This window comes from Podarcis gaigeae, assembly GCF_964106915.1.
Source record: "Podarcis gaigeae genome assembly, chromosome: 10".
Taxonomy (NCBI): domain Eukaryota; kingdom Metazoa; phylum Chordata; class Lepidosauria; order Squamata; family Lacertidae; genus Podarcis; species Podarcis gaigeae.
In genome coordinates this window covers 34,471,300-34,491,601 of record NC_139686.1, presented here as the reverse complement: position 1 = coordinate 34,491,601, position 20,302 = coordinate 34,471,300, and the positions used below count along the sequence as shown (strand labels likewise).

Below are 20,302 nucleotides of genomic sequence, written 5' to 3'. Positions count from 1 at the left end.
AGACTTCCCATGCTTGAAGGTCTCTGCCTCAGTAAGGGGACTGGGATATTGCCATATACTTGGTATCAAAGCATGCTCAAACAGGACACTCCTAGGCTGCCCTATGTATGTGCGGAATGTACCGTGCCATCAATTCATGATTCCACAACTCACTTCAGAGTTACACAGAAAAAGATGAACTCATTCTACAGTCAGCCAAAACTATTTTGAATGTAGCAATATGATTCCACTTAACACTAAATGCAGGGAAATAATTGTGAGAATACACTCTGGAAGATCTATAAGAAATGTTGCTGCTAAGGAATTCGACTTTAGCTGCCTTTCATTTTAAAAAGTAATGTGTTCAACATTGTTTCTACAACCAAATCCTAGCAATAACACATCTTGCTGGTATCATTCACTCTTAGGAGACAAAAAAAATCAGTCATTAAAACCTTATCTTCTTCAAACACAAACAGAATATTTCGATTTCACATCTCAATGCTATTCACATCTCCCAGGCCTGTTAGCATACAAATAAACTAGTTTACAGAATATAAAGTCTCTCTAGAGCCTAGATTTTAAAATATGTGTTTATAGAGCAGGATAAAAGAGTTACAAAATAAATGCAAACCAATTTAGTTGATGGTTCCAAAACATACTAAAATTCACAAAAAGATATACTGTTATTTTTAAAAGGTACACCTTCTCAAATTTTAAAGAAGTGAACATACAACTCTAAATATATTAAATTTTAATAGGAAAGGTTTCCCAACATTACCTGTGCCATCTGTCTCTCCAGTTTTGACCGAGGAATATCATCAAAATAGCTGTCATTTCTTCTCCTCCTTGCATCCCCCTGCATGATAATGTGTGGAACGTCCAGGGAGCCACCAGTAGTGTAAGTGCTTTGGCTGAGTGAGGGAGACAACTGAGGAGGAGTGTGGTTACCGCTGGGTTCCTGCACATAATTAGAGAAAGTAACAACATGAAATAAACAGACTTTCCTGCACTGCAGCTACAAGAGCTAGTAACACAGTGTTTCAAGTGCTGGACATATATATAATGTATATACCATCTATGTATATGGTGCTTTACAGGTATAAGGTATGACAGGTTCATTCATCAATAGATCACACTCTAAAATAGAGAAAAAGAACACAGTTGGGGCAATGGGGGCAATTGAAGAATATAAATATTTGGTTACATTACATTAAGGCATAGTATCTAGGGATATGATCTTGGAAATGCTGAATTTTGAGGAGGGACTTACAGGCTTTAAGGAAGGTAGTCACACAGAACCATTTGGGGAGGCAGTTCTAGGCATGAGGGGCAGGAAGGGGAAATGGCTGGAATTATTTCAGATGGCAGGAGACCTTTGGACAACTGAGGGTAGAAGAGCTGGACAAGTGACAGGAAGGAATGTGGCAGGACATAAGCATGGAGAGATAAGGAGCGGCAAGAAAACTCTTTTTCATCCCCGTATCTTGCCTTGATTATGGCAGTCTTATTCTCTCTGGCCTTCTGTTGTCTCACCTTAGTTGACTCTCATCCATTCTGCACTCTGCTGACAGAATTATACATCTCTCTGATAAATTGGTTTTACCACAAGTATCTATTTTTATTGTTTTAAATGTGCCTGCTGTTTTTGTGTTTTAAACTGATTTTTTTTTAAAAAAAAGTGTGTGTGTGCGCGCACGTGAGCACGTAAGGTAAAGGACCCCTGGAGGTACACACACACACAAGACTTGTGTAAAGGGTGATTAATAAATTATTAATAATAATATGTGATGTCAGGTGTGAGGCAGGTAAAGGTGTGCCTGCCTTCACTTTGAAGTCCCTTTGAAGTGGTATCAATACAAAATGTTTGTACATGAACTTCAAAGGCAAGCAAGCCCCTTTCAAGTTGTCACCTGACATAATAATGACAACAGGCGATTGACAAGTGGGCAGCCTCACCCAACTGTTAAAAGTTAGCCCATGGAACTGAGCGTGGAGGAATGAAAGATACAACCCATCAGCCAGGTCCAGTCTCCCACCCCTGATTGACACACAAGAGAATAGTATCAGCAGGCTTGGAGGAAGGAAAATGCTTGCTGAAGTACAAAAAAAAACAACACAAAAAAACAACCAACCCTTTAGGAAAAATCATTCCCCTAAGATAGCCCAATGAGTTGGGCTGTTCAGTGGGTACAGAATGCTGACCTACTATTGAGAAGGGGAGAAAACATGGAAAGCTAGAAAACATGGAGTCTCTTGAAAAAGAACATGGCTGGCTTGAACCCTGGAGCACTCCACATTGCCACATTTTACTGAACAGCTCACTTATTTTTACCCATTTCCCTTTTCTGTTCTCAAGTTTATCTTCTGAAGTTCACTTAAATAACAGCTATATGCTTCATTCCTAAAAACTGAAAGATGACACCTCTGTAAAAATATCTAGTCTTTTGCTTGGATCATAACCTACAACCACTTCATGCTCCCTATTTATATTTTAGCATTCTTGAAGTACACTCTGCCAGGAAACAGCAGCTAAAAACGCCCTATATTTGAGCAATTCTCCAAAGGGAAAATACCATGAGCTCAGTGACACTTTCAGTAACACAGTCTTTCAAGCAGCTATAGTTTCTCTCCCAGAAGCCAGGTGTGATATGCCAGCAATGAGAGTGAGAGTGTCCATATTAATGTTTTCATAAGTGGAATTGAGTAAGGTGTCTGTGTGAGAGAAAAAGATAGTTGCTTACAATTTACAATGTACTCCTCCCTTTGTCTATCTCAAAAGGGACAGTAATGAAAATTACATCTGCATTCCTCCAAATTTCCATTAAAATATAGACAATTCCTAGCAATATAGTAAGCAATCTACAGTGCAAGAGGCGCTGGGAGCTGGGGGCACTGTCATACAGTGGTTCCTCTCTTTCCTCCTGGGCTGTGTTCAGAAAGTGGTGATGGGGGATGAGTGTTCAGACCCCTGGGCTCTCACTTGTGGGGTACCTCATGGTTCTGTCCTCTCCCCCATGCTTTTCAACATCTATATGCAGCCGCTGGGAGAAATCATCAGGGGGTTTGGGCTGGGTGTTCATCAGTATGTGGATGATACCCAGCTCTACCTCTCTTTCAAATCAGAACCAGTGAAGGCGATGACGGTCCTGTGTGAGTGTCTGGAGGCAGTTGGAGGATGGATGGCGGCTAACAGATTGAGATTGAATCCTGACAAGACAGAAGTACTGTTTTTGGGGAACAGGAGGTGGGCAGATGTGGAGGACTCCCTGGTCCTGAATGGTGTAACTGTGCCTCTGAAGGACCAGATGTGCAGCCTGGGAGTCATTTTGGACTCACAGCTGTCCATGTAGGCGCAGGTCAATTCTGTGTCCAGGGCAGCTGCTTACCAGCTCCATCTGGTACGCAGGCTGAGACCCTATCTGCCTGCAGACTGTCTCACCAGAGTAGTGCATGCTCTGATTATCTCTCGCTTGGACTACTACAATGCACTCTATGTAGGGCTACCTTTGAAGGTGACCCGGAAACTACAACTAATCCAGAATGCGGCAGCTAGACTGGTGACTGGGAGCGGCTGCCGAGACCACATAACACCAGTCTTGAAAGACCTACATTGGCTCCCAGTATGTTTCCAAGCACAATTCAAAGTGTTGGTGCTGACCTTTAAAGCCCTAAACGGCCTCAGTCCAGTGTACCTGAAGGAGTGTTTCCACCCCCATCATTCTACTTGGACACTGAGGTCCAGCGCCGAGGGCCTTCTGGCGGTTCCCTCACTGAGAGAAGTCAAGTTACAGGGAACCAGGCAGAGGGCCTTCTCGGTAGTGGCACCGGCTCTGTGGAATATCCTCCCATCAGATGTCAAAGAGAACAACTACCAGACTTTTAGAAGACATCTGAAGGCAGCCCTGTTTAGGGAAGCCTTTAATGTTTGATGGATTACTGTATTTTAGTATTTTGTTGGAGGCCACGCAGAGTGGCTGGGGGGAACCCAGCCAGATGGGCGTGGTATAAATAATAAATTATTATTAGTAGTAGTAGTAGTAGGATGCCTCTTTGATTTAGTTCCACCTTGCTTCAATGCTGTCTCTGGGGCAATTCAGTAGAGTTTGTTCAGTGAGTATGGATTATTCCTCAGGGTTTACTTCCAAAACCTTTCTCAGGAATGTGTATAGTCCCAAGGCAACAGAAGTTTAGGATCAGTTTTCCTTTTCCTAGATGGGCTACCTTCCCAGGTTGATGAGTTCCATCTGCCCCTCATTTCCCTCAACAGCACATGCTGAAACTGCCTTCTTGAGCATTGGACCTGCTATTGGTCTTGTCCACTCAAACTGCAGGAATCTGTCTTTACATGCAGTGGATAGACAAGTGCCTAACTCACCTGACTCACTGAGGGTTTAAGACCCATAGACTACTCTCACCTGGTTTAGCCAGTCAAAGTTTCCTGGGGTGTGGCCACTGTCAGCTTCTAGGAGCCACAGGTGAGAGCTGAGTGCAGGGTGGGGAGCAAAGGTGGACAAACTACTCAAGAAGGAGCACAATGTGTCCCCCACCAGAGATACTGCCCCACCCCTAACATCATATGCCAAGAAAAAACGTGGAAATTAAAAAGCCCAACAAATTCAACAATTTATAGACTGTTTTGTGCAGAAAATTCAGACAGACACACTAATTCAGTTAGACATGAAAATTAATTACATTAAGTAGTTGAACAAGAATACTGGTTGATGCTATTAAATACAGTGTGTTTTTTTCTCAAGCAAAATCACAAAAATAAAATAAAAATCCCTCAAGTAAACCATGCTGGTCAAACAAATTAGAGAGCCTTATAAAAATACGAAAAAATAAGAGAGCTATAAATCTCAGTTCGTATGGGTAATTGCTAAATAATCATTATTTGTGTTTGAAGATTTTATAGGCCTTTTACAATATGTGTTTGAGGGAATACAAGACATATTTTCTGGAACTTACCCTGAGGGTTATAGATCTTGGTGGTTTCTGAGGTGGATCTTCGTGAAGCCTGTCTCCCAGTGAGGCCAAAATGCGTTTTCGATGGCCAAGCAAACTGATTTTTAAAACCTGAAAAGTAAAAGGAAGCTGATAAACAAACAATTTTTTAAAATAATGAATGACTGAAGAACCTGCCAAGAAAATGCAGCTATGTAACTATTCATCAGAATATTGTCCACGATGCTGAGGTGCAGAAAAGTAATGTGTGGAGAGGCATATACTGATACTATTAATAATAGAGAGTTTGGTTGGAAAGTAGGCTGGAAGGAATGCCAGAAAGAATCCAAAGTAGTGAGAGGTAATGCTACAGAACAAGCCAAAAGGCCAGCAGTAGAGAGATGTGCCATGTCAGAAGGGCAGAGGATTAGGGAGGAGAGAGCAGCAAACAGGGAAGACAGAGAATCACAAAAAGAACTCAAATGGAATGTAATAAAATACATAGTGAATAAAAAATAACCCAAACTCCTGGTTTGTCTTGTTAGGGTTGAAGCAGGAAGGCAAGAAATGTTCCTTGCAAAGTACACTCCTTTTGACATACACACGATTTGCTGCTGTGGCCCTCTAGTCATAGCATCCTTTAAGAACTTCAGGCTAGAGGAAAGAGACTAAACATGGACTTGCTGTGGAAAGTAGGAGCCAGTGTGCATTGCATGTGCATCCAGGAGATGCAAAATTATTTGTGCAGATACATGCTCTTGCAGTGTTGTTTCTGCACCAACAAATCTCATCTAGCTCTAGAAGGAACAGTGGCGGGGGGGGGGGACCAGTTATCCAGGCCCCTTTCTTCATTAGGAACAATTTGGATGGGCTAAATATATATTGCAACTACTATAAACTGTGAAACAGAGCTGACACAGTGCAAGTCACAGCTGGAAGTGTATTGTAGAAGAGTCTGGTGGTGGCATATGGTATCTAAACATCAGGCGGAATTTTAATTGACATCATTTGTTGCGTATTTGGTATGTTTTTATTGCCAATGCTCATCTGATATACATATTATTATCCAGAACACTGAACCACTTTAATTATGAAGGCAGATCATTCTATAGAGAAAATATCTGACACATTCACACCCGCCCCAGCAAGGCAACTATGAATTATACTGTGCTGTCAATTTTTGGTGCTTATTCCTAAAACAATTTTTTTGCAGCTGTGCTGTGATAAATGATCTGCATTACACCACTTCTTTGTTACTAAAGAAAAACCCATTGCACAGGTTAAATTTTAGTATAGTGCATCAATAAATCGTGTCCAATTTCACTAACGAATGTGACATGCACTACTAAATACTACAACTCTATCTCTGCTTTTCAAATACAACTTGGTATACAATATTTTTAAAAGTGGCACGTGTGCAAAAATTCTATCTGTAAATATATATGTAGGCTACTATGCATTAGACTAAGTGATTGAATTACAGTGTTTAACTTCAGTAGATAGTGTTATAAATTGATACAATGCAATAATGATACATTGTTGAAAGTTTCTTAAAGTTGACAGATGTGTGTATGGTGGGGTATGGAGCACACATAGTCTGACAAGTCTGTTGATTATTGCTGATACTGAAAAGCACACATTGTTCTAGTTAGGCTGGCATTAAGTTAGACTATTTTTCTGTCGGAATTCCCCCCCCCCTAAATTATAGAGAAAAGAAAAATACACTTTAAAACAGACTGTCCTTTCATCATAATCCTGGCTTCACTACTTTGTGCATTCCCTGGATAACAAGAGCCACACATTAAAAATAAATAAAACAAACTTCTACCAACACATGCACATAGTACAACCTGACAAGTTAGATAAGGTATAGCCAATGTGGCATTGGACTATAACTCCCATCATTCCTGATGACTGGCCATGCTGACTGGGGCTGATGGGAGCTGTAGTCCAATAATATCTGGAGGGCACCCCATTGGCTGTCTAAGGAAATTATGGGAGTTGACACTTTCTACAGAGAAAAGAGCTAGAGCTAATTCTGGAAGGCTGAATCACAGTCCAGTCTAAGAGCTGTTGTGCAACAGTTCCTTTCTGTGTCATTTGAGTCATGCCAAAAGTCCTGGATCACATGGGAGAACGGATGTGGTTCCTTCTCTCAACAGTCTGTTGCCCTCCTCAGAAACAGCTGCAGTGTTGATATGGGAAGCTACATAGTGAGCTCATCCCATGTGGTCTAAAGATTATGATATTAAAGAAATAGCATGGATAAGAGCCATGCTGCAGTGGCCCACAGTCAGTGCACTGACACCTTGTTGTTGTTGTTGCTGCTGCTGCTGTTGCCTATAGCAGCCATTTCGTCCTGGCACCCATGACACTTTTACACACACACACACACACACACACACACACACACACACACACACAAACAGCAAGCAATGCTACACCGTAAAGCAATCATACGACTGGTTCAATGTATCTTTAAAACCTAAATTGGCATGTTCCAGTTCTACCACTTTAAGAATTTCAACAACACAGCATTTACTTGGGGGAAAAGCAAACATGCAACCACTGCAAAAGTTTAGAACTAAATACCAACATTAATTGTCCCAGTGGCATGAAATAGTTCTCTTGTATGTATATTACAAGGGGCTCGTATTTTAATAACTGACTCGGGGTGCTTCCACAGTAGCTACAAATTTTTCTGGAATGAACTCAGTTTAATCCATTTACTCAGTTTTTATGAAAACAACAATTTGCATAACTGTTTGCATAATCAGTGCCACTTTGTTTAATCTTTGTAGTCAGCACAATTCCTCATTCATTTATTTTGTTTTCTTTATCACTGCAATTATACAACAGACATTGAAACGTGAGTTCAATATTTAATCCTAATCACTCAGATTTTTCTTTGTTTAATGTGTAGTCTGACAAAGATCTACACTTTAAAAAAAAAACTTACAAGAATTTATTTAGGTAATTAATTGGCTTAATAACCATTAGGACAATGGCATCTGCATAAATAGCTGATTTGTTCTGCTTAAGATTTGTAGACATGCCTTTTATCTGGTTGTCCTTTGTAAGTATAATTCCTAATAATTCTATAGCTAGAATAAACACCACTGGTAATAAGGGGCATCCGTACTTACTTCTTCTTTTAAAAGTTATTTTGTTGGATAATCTAGTTTCAAAGTTAATCTAGTTTCAAAGTTAATGATGAGGATGATGATTAATTGACCCACCCTTCACCCTAAGGTCTCAGTGTGGGTTACAACATTAGAACACAGTACTAAAAACAGTTTAAAACAATATCATAAAAATAAGGTGGCTCCTGAAAAATAAGCACATCATGTGTCAAAAGTCAGGGTAATGAGGTACGCCTTCAGCATTCTCTGGAAGCTGTATAATGAAGGCGCCAGACACACCCCTGTGCAGAGGGGCCACCACAGAAAATTCCTTCTCCCGGGCCACCCCCCACCACCCGAGCAAGCGTCTGAAGGTGAAGGAACTACCAAGATGGTTTCCCATGCCAATCTCAGCACTGAAGAGAGCCTGTAGGGAAGGAGGTGGTCTTTCAGATATTTTGGGCCTGAGGCATTTAAGGCTTTAAACACTAATGTGAGCACCTTAAGTTGGGCTCAGGAATGAACTGGCAACCAGAGCAACTTTGGTTTTTATGGAAGCCGCCCAGAGTGGCATTTTCCAAGTCGTCTTCAAAGGTAGTCCCACATACAAGTGCATTGTAATAATTCAGTCTGGAAGTTACCAGAGCATGGAGTACAATGGCAATCTTGGTCCAAAAGGGGTTGTAGCTGGTGAACCAGCTGGAGCTGAAAAAAGGCATTCCAAACCACCGAGACCACTTAAGCCTCCAGTGACAGTGTCAAATCCAGGAGCAAATCTGCTCCTTCCAGGGGAGTGCAACTCCATCCAGGATTGGTTACCTCCCCGCTTCCTGGAAGCGAGAACCTGGGACACATAACACTTCTTTTTCAGGATTCAGCTTCAGTTTATTGGCCCACATACAACCCATCACTGCCTCCATGCACTGGCCTAACACCTCAGCTGCCTCTCTTGATTCAGATGGAACAGAGAAGTCGAGATAGAGACAGAGAGCCAGGTGCCATCTAACAGACAAGAGACACCAAGTCTGAAAAGAATTACTTAACCCAAACATCTGAATACTCTTAATTCAAAGAATACGTTATGATTTATTAAAGGCTTTCTATGCATCTAAAACATTACTATAATATACCCACTACTCTGTGATTCCTAGCTCTTACAAACATGTTGGGTAGCTTTCTCACATGGACAGCCTTCTGTGCTCTGCAGAAGATTCTCAGCTATGAATCTAGGGAGACTTTTATTTTATTCATGGTAAGACTTAGGCTAATGTAGTCTATGCTCAAGACTAAGATTGGTCTAAAAACGTTTTAGATAGAGACCACAGTGGCATTCAATTAAGGCAGAGACCACAACCCTCAGCAATGATTAAGTAAGCCAATTAATTCCAGTGGGTCTACTCTAAGTATGACTTGGATACTTTATTCCTTCATCTAGCCCAGTGTTTCCCAACCTTGTGCCTCCAGATGTTTTTGGCCTACAACTCCCATCATCCCTGACCACTGGTCTTGCTAGCTAGGGATGATGGGAGTTGTAGGCCAAAAACATCTGGAGGCACAAGGTTGGGAAACACTGATCTAGCCAAAAGGAAGTTACGTTCAAAACCTAAATAATAAATTATAAACTCAGTTTTGCTATAATTTTGCATGAATGTATGTTCACACGGATGGGTAATCTTGTTAACCTTTGCAACAATCTTATTGGGTTAGCCGAGTTGTGCCCAATGTCATCTGCAAAAAGGATAATTTTGACCTCCAGTTGTCCTATCATGAATCCCTTAATCTCTTTACCTAAATAGCATTTGGTAGTTTCTATGAATATCACACAAAAGGGCCAATCACAAGGGGATATCATATCCCTTTCTAGTTCAATAGTTGGGAGACAAAATTTCTTTAATAAATACATTTCGCTTGATGTGTTTAGATATAACATTTAAATATGGATTTTAGTATATTATAATCAGCTTGTGTGACACAACCCTGACCTGCCAGGATATATGCCTCCTCTGGTTTCCCATCCCTTCTAACGAAGTCAGATACATCCTGCCACCACTACACAATCTTCACAACCCTTTGGTATCTCTTATCTGGCAAGATAACACATGAACACACTGATCGGCTCAAGAGGTATTTCATGACTTCCAGGCTATGTGCAAATCAGCCTATTGGTTGTACCAAGCAACCTTTCAGACAGTATTTCAGGCTTCAGAAGATACAATGCTATAGTATTCATCAGTCTTCAAATTGTAAGTTGGGAGCCACTTTTGGGTCATGGCCTGATCCATGGTCGGTCACAACAGCAGCACTACCACCCTACAAATATATGGTACAAAATTAAGAAGTGGGTCCCCAAATGCATGTTTGAGTTGAATGTGTGTCCTGGATCTGAAAAGGTTGAAGACCATCTTTCCATTTGACTCTAGTAGACTAGAATCACCTCCTTCAAGATTCATCAACAAATGAAAATATAGCTACTTATTGCTATCGCCTCCTGATGTTATAGTATTGAGAACATAAAATTCATCTTTACTACCTTAACATAAAAATTATTTACAGTCATATAGGCAGAACAATATAAAACACTGGGAATTCAAGTCACAGCAAGGTCTGACAGAATGGAAGCCTGCAGCAATAGCATAGTCCAACCCTTGCTAAAGAGAGAGGTGTAAAAAACAAAATTACACCTGTACTTTGTGTATATACATTTATTTTCCTAAACCTATATTTCATGCATAAACATTTGCCCTAGGCTGAAACCTGGCATCTATTACACAGTGTAATTGCTGTCATTATTTTGAAAAATAAATGTGGCTGAGCCGTTAAGCAAAAGTAAATGCATGCAGCATGCACACTGCAGAGAAGATGAAGGAACACTGAAGCTATACTCCCATGTCCATTCACCTGGGAATTAGTTAGACTTGCTGCTGAATAGAAATCTGAGGCACTGCAGTACAAGTTTCACTGCTGGGAAAACAGCTAGAATGTGTTAGAAACAAATCTAAAACCTTCCTCTCAACACCACCATCACATCCAAGCACTGAGACTACACAACTCTGCCTGTCTTGCTGGCCCTGCTCATGGAACTAGTAGCATTTCAAAGAAAGCTACCTTGGAAGTCTTGGCTTACAGGACCTGCACTTCCTACCTAGCAATCTAAATTTCAGTTCCTGGATTGCACAACTACATTTCGCTATACCACTGGTGCCATCGTGCACTACCTCCAGACTCCTCCCCAGCATCTAGACGATGTGTGATATTCACAGTCTGTGCGCCAGGCAAACAAGCCGCATGTCCACCACATACCCAATCATCAATGTCCCTAATTATCAAATTACCCTCTACCAGAATCCCCCTGCTCATACCCCAAGGAATGGGTTCCTTCTAAAGGATCATTTTCCACTTCCTCAGTTTGACTATCTCCTTCCCCCAAGGCCTTCATTCTCCATGACAGCAGGGGAGCTGTCACCCTGGAAGTGGGATGCAGCTATCACATCTCCAAAGGCCTCACTGCCAAGGCTACTGTCCCAAAAACAATATGGACTATCATGGACTGGCTGGATGCAGAGGAGCGCTGAGAGGCACCAGCTGGGAAACCCCTAAGGGAAGAAGGCTCAGAGCCAGGGGATTAGTGGTGGGACTACAACGAGTGGTCAGAGGGACAAGAGGTAGCAGACCGGAAGGAGAAGGTGTTGAAAGCTGAAAAGTAACAGGTTTTAGTGTGCGGGAAGAGTCTGTAGCAGAGAGTAATCCAGAATAAGAGGCAGAAGTGGAGCCTGGAGAGCAGGGGGGGCATATTTGCCCCATTACTGTAGGCTTGAGCTCTACAATCACTGAGAGGAATAGCATGCTCTTTCAGTGTATCAGTTATCAACTGATCATCCCCCCTCCCTTTTTAGTTGCTACAATCTGCAAACTTGAGAAATATTTCTTGAATTTGATACTGCATTTCTTTCAAAAGTACGTATCTCAAACGAAATGTGTGTTCAGTGTGGGAAGAATCTGGTGTTGAATCTACTCTTACTACACAGTACTTTGCGGATTGCCTCTCAAGCAAAATGTGTTGTTTCACAAGATTTGAACATTCTGCAATAAATTCATTTTGTGAGTCGGGGGACATAATGCACTTGAAGCCACTCACTCCTTTTCTGTGACTCCTCTACACTTAGCACACATTCCTGAAGTCCCACCTGGAGAGCAGTTCAATGAGTCCTTAAACGTTTCCATTGTTTGAATCACTAATTCAGAGGGATAAACCAGTAAATGCTAGACCATGCTCTCCCAAGAAAAGTACATCAGTGATGCACTTTAAAAGGTAGTACCATTTCACAGCTTCATGTTTTAATTGACGCTTCTGGGATGAAGCAGGTGCCTTTCAAGTTCTTGCCAAGCTAAGTAACATTCTCTATGACTATTGCCTTTTTCATGTTTTGGAATCCTGTAGAAAAGTTTCCACCAATTCCCATTAGCATCTTAGCCTTCAGCAGATACCAGGGCAGACTTAGATGCAGAAGTGCTAGTCTTGAGCCAAAATAATTGACATGGAAAGCAATGTAAAGCTTATTTCAGTTGATTCCAGACAAGCCTTTCTCTTACATGTAGTTCTCCATTAGTGCTTTGAAATTTCAGTGTACTTTCTGGGAAAATTTGATTGCAGCTGCCCCTTTCCTCTGGAGTAAAATACTGCATGCTATAACTGATATCCCTCTGTTCAACTTTAAAAATGTATTCCACCGTTCTTTGTCAGTTTCAACTTTATTTGTAAGTGATATAGGCTGCAACCATTTTGTGTGCGTCAAAATAACATGCAAGTGCCAATGCATGGGTCCTTTTGTACCTGGAAGACTGCAGAACGGGGGCAGAATGGGCTTATGCACAGTCCACAGATGTGCACAGGGGCCAGGAATGGAACCGCCATGCAAAATAGTTGCTGCCTGTATTAGAAATATAAGTAAAAATTGCAGCACCTAGCTGTGCTTGCTTGATCAAAGCAACAACAATACAGCAAGAGCTCCCCTGCAAACTTTACAGCTTGTTGCAAGTTGGCCAAAATAACCTGAGATGTGCTCAGTTGTAAAACAACTTTACAATTGCATGTTCATTATATCTGAGCAAAGCTATTTCTCAGGTTAATCAATAATTCAAAATTAGCAACATCTTTAATCAGAAAAAGCCCAAATTAAAATACAGTGGTACCTCTGGTTACATATGCTTCAGGTTACATGCACTTCAGGTTACAGACTCCGCTAACAAAGAAACATTACCTTGGGTTAATAACTTTGCTTCAGGATGAGAACAGAAATCGTGCAGCGGCAGCAGGAGGCCCCATTAGATATAGTGGTGCTTCAGGTTAAGAACAGTTTCAGGTTAAGAACAGACCTCCAGAACGAATTAAGTGCTTAACACGAGGTACCACTGTACACAGAGATGAATTAATATCCAGTCTTGTAGTCACAGTATTAATAAAGCAGAACACTATGAAATACTTCAGGTGGTTTTTGGGGGGGAGGGGGGGTTGAATGGGTTTTGGATTTTTTTGCTTTTATTATATCTTTACAAATATAATTTGAATCAATGCAAATATTAACTATCTCTTGATTCTTAGGAGATTTGTTTGGAAAAGGTAATTTCCCCAAATGTAGTTAGTTCTTCATCTGTTCGTGATGATAATGGTGGCAATGAGTAGCTTTGATTTCCTCTGCTTCAAGGCAGGCCACTGTCAGCACTGACACCCACACCTGCCATAAGTCTCTGATTCTTCCTCTACCAAAACTGACTCCTTATTAATTGTCTGCTGCTTCTGTTTCTGACTGGACATCCATTCTAAGACACAATTTTTCTATCTACATTATCAGAAGTAGCAGATATAGGGAGGAACAGCTAACGATCTTAAGGAAGTAGGTTAAAGGGTTGGTTGGTCCTCCCCATGGATCCTGTAATATATGTGAATGTATATTTAAGAAACCCACTAGCTGTTCAATTCTCCTGACTCTCTCTGGGGGTGTTGCTCTCAAATAACTTCTAGGCTGTTTTGTAGCTGGAGGCAAGGCACACTGTATCTGCCTGATTTCTGATGAAGAGGACAGACTTTCTAGGAGCTGAACTATGACTCCCAAACAACATAGAAATGAGAATAGTTTAGTTGCAGTGCAATTATAATATAAAGAAAAAATACTCAAAATTAAAATATTAATATGTCTTTGTGAAGCTAGAAATGAAGGATATCATCAACAGCTATGCATACTGCAGGAACTGTGTGGGCAAGCTTCCTCAAACATAGCCTGAAGAATCACAAAACGCATTCCCAGGAATCCCATCTAAACTGGATACAGTTCTTATCTTGAAAGACAATGATAGTCAATGCCAGTTAGCACAGCACACCATAGCCTGGCATCCTGCTGCTCTCTGGCTCTTAATCTGTGAAGAAAAAACACTGTGGGTGGGAGAGAACAGGCTCTCTGAGCACAGCAGGACAGTTGGATTAACTCTGCCAGGGGCAAGGAGGGGACATCAACAGCATTTCTCAAAATATCTTTTCCCTTAATGCCTTAAGGTGAGAAAGGAAAGACTATTATCAAAGAAGAAGGGTGACAAAAGCCTGCAAATCAAACAGCATTTAAAAAAAGTCTGTAGTCATCCATACCAAGCTAAGTAAATTCTCCTCACTAACTCAAAGTATCATGAAAAATTCCAGTCAGACAGCTTATAGCCTGCACTATTTGCGATAAATTCAAATAATCACTCCTGTTAGAGCATGCATATCTTCTCATGCAGATCCCTTTATCAAATGTTCAGTGCCAGCATGCTTGGACCAAGTTTTTGTGTAGATGAAAACCAAGAAGAAAGAGCTACACAAACCAGTATGAGTAGATGCCCAATGTTATAGTATTTTCTTTAATTGTCAAATCTTTGTGGAGTTTTTAAAATCTTGTCTAGCTAACCCCAAATTAAGAAGGCTGGTTTGGCCCTCCAAGCAAATTTCCTCTCCCTGAAAGATCCAACTGATTTTAGCTTAGCAAGAGTTGGGGTTTAAGAAAAGCACCAAAATAGACACAGTCCTGGGGTAGGCAGAGTCCAGTATCCTGGTAGAGATGCAAATTGTCTCTCCCTGTTAATCACTGTGATCTTTTGATGAGCAGAGAGGGGACAATAATGCCCACTGTATTCATGACAAAGTTAGGATATAAATTCAATAAATAATAAAAAGTATTTCTCAATTTTCCTTTTAAATATTTTGTTATGTCTCATAAAGCAGTAAATATATATACAAGGGAAGATATATGGATATCCCAATTTAAACTGGAAGCACAACTGACAGGGGAGCAGACCCTAGTGGATAACATGCTTACATTAATTTGTATTTCCGCTTCTCTCTCATAAGGAAATCAGGGTGGCAAATTCACCAAGGTACTGAAGTGGTAAGCAGATTTAGCAGACGATATTAGCTGGGTTGCGAACTGACACCAATCATCTAGATCATATTTTACCCATATTGAAACAGCTTTGTTGGTTCATGGTGCTCTCTCAAGCTCAGTTCAAAGTGATGATGCTTAGCTGATGCCTACCCTTTAAAGCTACATTTCTTAGGACTCTCTGGACTGTATTAATCCATACTTGTCCACCCAAACACTGAAACCTTCACCTGAGGTTCTCCAGCAAGACAAGACGGGTGAGGACGGGAGAGATAATATTTTCAGCTGTGACAACCTGCACCTGGCACGCAGGTTGCCACAACTGAAAACTTACTGAGACATTCATCTGTTCTCATTTTAGCACCAGGCAAACACTGTTGCATATGGTCTTCCCCTTTATTATAATTTATATGCTGGTTACTGTAGTTTTAGTGTTCTAATTATAGTTTTTTATCATCTATATTTAGCCTCTGTAAGAGCACTGTGTGTTGAAGCTTACAGAATATAAATTAAACAGTAAATAAGAGGTTGTCTGACATACATGTGATGGGAAAACATTGAGAACCTTTTAAGCCATATACCCACATTGTCTTGTGATTGTCACATATATTTCATTATATGATTCTTTCAGTGAAGAAATTTGGCCTTTGCTATCACATTTTCCTCTCCTTTGTCATTCACAACTCTCTCACAATTATTTTCCAAGTTTTTTTTTTCATCTTCCACTTAAAATCTGTTTTAACAGTATTATTCTTAACTTGGTTTTTTCGTTTAATACTTCTTTGCTGGCTCCATTTTAACTTATAATTGGCATTACTGCAGGTGCCACATAATACCTTTTCTACACCTATAATAACTCAGTAGTTTAGTATGGCAACACCTGCACTTTGAAACTCACTGTACTCTTTTTGGGGCCTGCTAAAAACAGTCCTGTTTAGACAAGCCCACCCAGATGCTTAGAAAGCTGAAGCAATTTTAATCTGTTTTAATATTTTAACTTTTGTATGTTTTAATGTATGGTTGTGGATAACGCTCAATTTTTTTGCTTTATCTTTTTGTAAACCACTTTGAGGTTTTTACAATCGAGTGGGGTATAAATTCTATAAAATAAATAAATATCTATATTTTTTGGGTAGTATCTGGCTAAGTCATAGAGAAGACCTATTCAAATCAATGGACTTAAATTAGCCATCACTAAGTGGTCCATTGATTTAAATGAGTCTTCTGCTAGCACGAGTTCATCAGATACCACCACCCTTTATCTAAATGCAAACCTGTCAGACAGCTATTCAGGATTTAAGGATTTACAACAGACATTTCTCATATTATTTCTTTCATTGGGTGGATATTGTAAACAGATCAACAAGGCCAGACTTACCCTGGGGTAGACTATTACAGGGTAGACCCAGAAGAGAAAGTGACAGAAGGCAACTTGTTGCCATCTACAGCTTCCAGTCACAACCAATGCAACTTATTATCAAGAATCTGCAACCCATCCTGAAAATTATGGCTTTGGGAGATAGGCCTGATCTTGCTTACCAACAGCCTACCGTATTTTTCGCCCTATAGGTCACACTCCCCCCCCTCCAAAAACGTGCATCCTATGGGGCGAATGCAGGCTTTCGCTGAAGCTTGGAGAGCGAGAGGGGTTGGTGCGCACCAACCCCTCTCGCTCTCCAGGCTTCAGGAAGCTATCAGCAAGCCTGGGGAGCCCGCGGGAGTTCCCGCAGGGCTCCCTAGGCTGCGGATAGCAGCCTGCTGCCCGGAGCGCGGGGTGCGCTGAAGCAGTGTGCCCCGTGCTTCGGGCAGATATCCGCAGCCTAGGGCGCCCTGTGGGAGTTTCCGCAGGGCTCCCTAGGCTGCGGATAGCAGCCTTCTGCCCGGAGCGCGGGGCGCGTTGCAGCAGAGCGCCCCGCGCTTCGGGCAGACATCGGGCAGCCCCACAAGCTCGGGGGACAGCGGGGAGGCGCAGTGCCACCATCCTGCTGTTCCTCGACCTGGTTTGGAGACTGACGCTGGGGAGAAGCGCGCTTCTCCCCAGCGCCAGCCCCACAAGCTCGGGGGACAGCAGGGAGGTGCAGCGCCACCATCCCGCTGTTCCCTGACCTGGTTTGGATTCCCCGACCTGGTTTTGGGGGGGGGGGGAAATAAAGGGGGGGAATTCTTTTATTCCCCCCCCCAAAAAACTAGGTCCATCCTATGGGCCGGTGCGCCCTATGGGATGAAAAATACGGTAATCTGAAACAGCTATTCACCAGTGATAATAGGCCACATAACAGAGATACATAACCGAGGAACCAGAACTTGCAACAAACTAGTCATCAGTTCTTTCGCAACATAAGTAAAGAACCTACAAATATTAGCACACAACATAAATGGTTCAATCACCTGCTCATCTTCCAATGTCACATATCCTGCTTTTTGCCAATGGACACTAATCTGACATAAGAAATGGCAATATTGATAGAGCAGAAGGAAAACATTTCGATCTAATGGGACACTATACCACTAAATTTAAGGCAGCTGTACTTTAACAAAGGAATTTCAGTTGCAGTTCATCAAATTGTTCCAACTCTATTCATTTTGGTTTTAAATACCAACTGTAGCCAAGTACACAAACATTACTGTGACAGTTGTATTCATCAGGGAATTATAGGTCAGGGTACTAAACAGCTGTGGTTTAGGACACTAATCCAATATTGACATTAGAAGATGAATAGAACATGACATGCCTCCACCAAAGAGAAAAATAATTAAAGCTCATTCCCAGTCAGGTTGGGATGGTGAATCAAGAGAAGGAGAAACCTCTCACAAATACTGTGTGTTTCAACAAGGATCCAGTGCTAGATTTAACCCATCTGTATGTTGACTGGTCACAAGAGGGAGGCTCTATATGCCTCAGAATCATGTCCTCCTTTCAAATTCTACACTTTGCACCAGCAGTACCTCTGTGCCAGAGGAGGGTAAACTCACACCATTGATAATATAAGAGATAAGAGAACGCCCTCCATGCCCCTCTCACAGCATATTACCAATACACCCACCCCTAAATATAATTATTCTTGTTAAGTATTTTTATTTTGTATTTATATTCAGGCTCATTTGTGTTCTGTACTGTATTGTTTTTGGAAACCCCTCCCCCACTTGGAATAACACACAGAGTCTGAGTGTGGTTTAAAAATGACCACAACTTCATTGGAAACAACAATCCCAAAGTCTGGCATGGCACAGGAGAGACTCCCATTACTGGTCACAGTGGCCTGCAGGCCCAGCGTCCACACCCAGCCCACCTGCTAGGTGCCAACTATCAGGGAGATGACCAGCAATTCAGGGACACATCAGGGTTGGCCATTCCAGTGGTGGCTACTGTCAACTTGGGTGTGTAGTGGCAGCAGTGCCCAAAGATGGGGCTGGTGCCATAGTGCAACACCTCCCAAGACCTTTAGGGATGTTCCCCATTTCCTTCTTGGAAATCATTGTTGTAACAACAGAAGATTGGGAACTGTAAATGACACAATATGAATACAAAGTCCTTGCTCCAGGGAAGGTGAAAGCCCCACATTCCTAAGGCTAGTAATGGATATGGGGAAAATTCCTTCCCAGCCCCCTTCAACTGGTGGCTAATGAACATCCAAAGCAAGGGATGAGAATTGAAGGAGGGTGGAACTGTCCAGACGTAGTGAAACAAACAATCTGCCTTTAAAAGCTAGGCACAGACCAGACTGTAAGTTTCCTGTTTGGTCTGCTCTGTCTGCCTGTTCCCACACCCCAGGATCCAACATAGCCCCTGATGGTCTCCCACTGAACCCCATGTCAAGATATAATGAAGTCAGAAGCTGGGGAGAGGAAGTGATGGGGGCTCTCCCCATTTCTGTGCACAGTGGCACACAAAGTGGTCCCATCTTTCAAGGTGGAAAACTGGAACTTTATTTATTTTAGCCCATTCTGCCATTCTATTGGATTAGTGTGAACTTGAAGTAACTTTGGGTATATTTGCCTCAGCGGTTGGGTTATGATTTGCCTTCCCCCATGAACCTGCCTCTTTTTGAACCATTCCAAACCCTTCATATATGAGTGCAAAAGACAAAATCAATAGGAGACACATATTTTAACAGGGAGCAAAAGTGTTTTGAAAAGGCACACGCACACACATACACAGCTTTGCCAAAGCAGTACTGTAGATTGTAGAACATGCAAAATTATAAAAAAATGTTCTAATTAGAAATAATGCCTGTAACAATGTATTTTGAAAGAAGGCAACAACTCTTGAATCACTGCTGGATATGGACAGTTTTTATCTGGAAGAAATAAAAGACTAATAATTTATATGATAAAAAGCAAGAGGTAGGTATATTAATCTACAATATCTAAACAACTTTCCACACTATATTTTCTTGTGCATAAAACAGGATACTGACATCATTAATTTGCCACAACATGGAAATAATTGGAATTATTTTTAATAATGAATCAGAAGAGTAGATGTGGAGTAAACTACCCAAAAACTATTATTTAAATTGTAATGCAGTATTTTTACATAACCTCTTGGGATTCTTTTTATGTATCCATATTTCTTGCATGAACTGCAACATTAAACTAACTGACTGCTTTGCTTTAAAAGTAAATTAATTCTAAGCACTGTGAATTATGGGACAATTATTCAACTACACAGTACACATCCAATTTATAGAATTCTAGTGCAGTGTCTCATACATGTTTTTGGCCAAGATGCAATTACAGAGCAATCCTATGGCAACAGGGTGTGCATGAGGAAAATCCATTACACAACTACTGCAACTTTCTATGCCCAGCAGCTCAATGTAGCCAAAAGAGGAAATGGGGGCAACTTTT

General features: G+C 41.3%; 1 protein-coding gene across 19 annotated transcripts in view; it reads right to left on the bottom strand.

Annotated features, from left to right (window-relative positions):
• ANKS1B (ankyrin repeat and sterile alpha motif domain containing 1B) overlaps positions 1-20,302 on the bottom strand; it is a 319,748-nt gene that overhangs the window by 27,956 nt on the left and 271,490 nt on the right. For all 19 annotated transcript variants that reach the window (XM_083698562.1, XM_083698555.1, XM_083698567.1 and 16 more), the window contains 2 exons: positions 4,948-5,055; positions 761-940 (listed from right to left, as the gene is read on the bottom strand). In XM_083698562.1, coding sequence (XP_083554688.1) covers positions 761-940; positions 4,948-5,055 — 288 coding nt within the window. The remainder of the gene's footprint in view (positions 1-760; positions 941-4,947; positions 5,056-20,302) is intronic.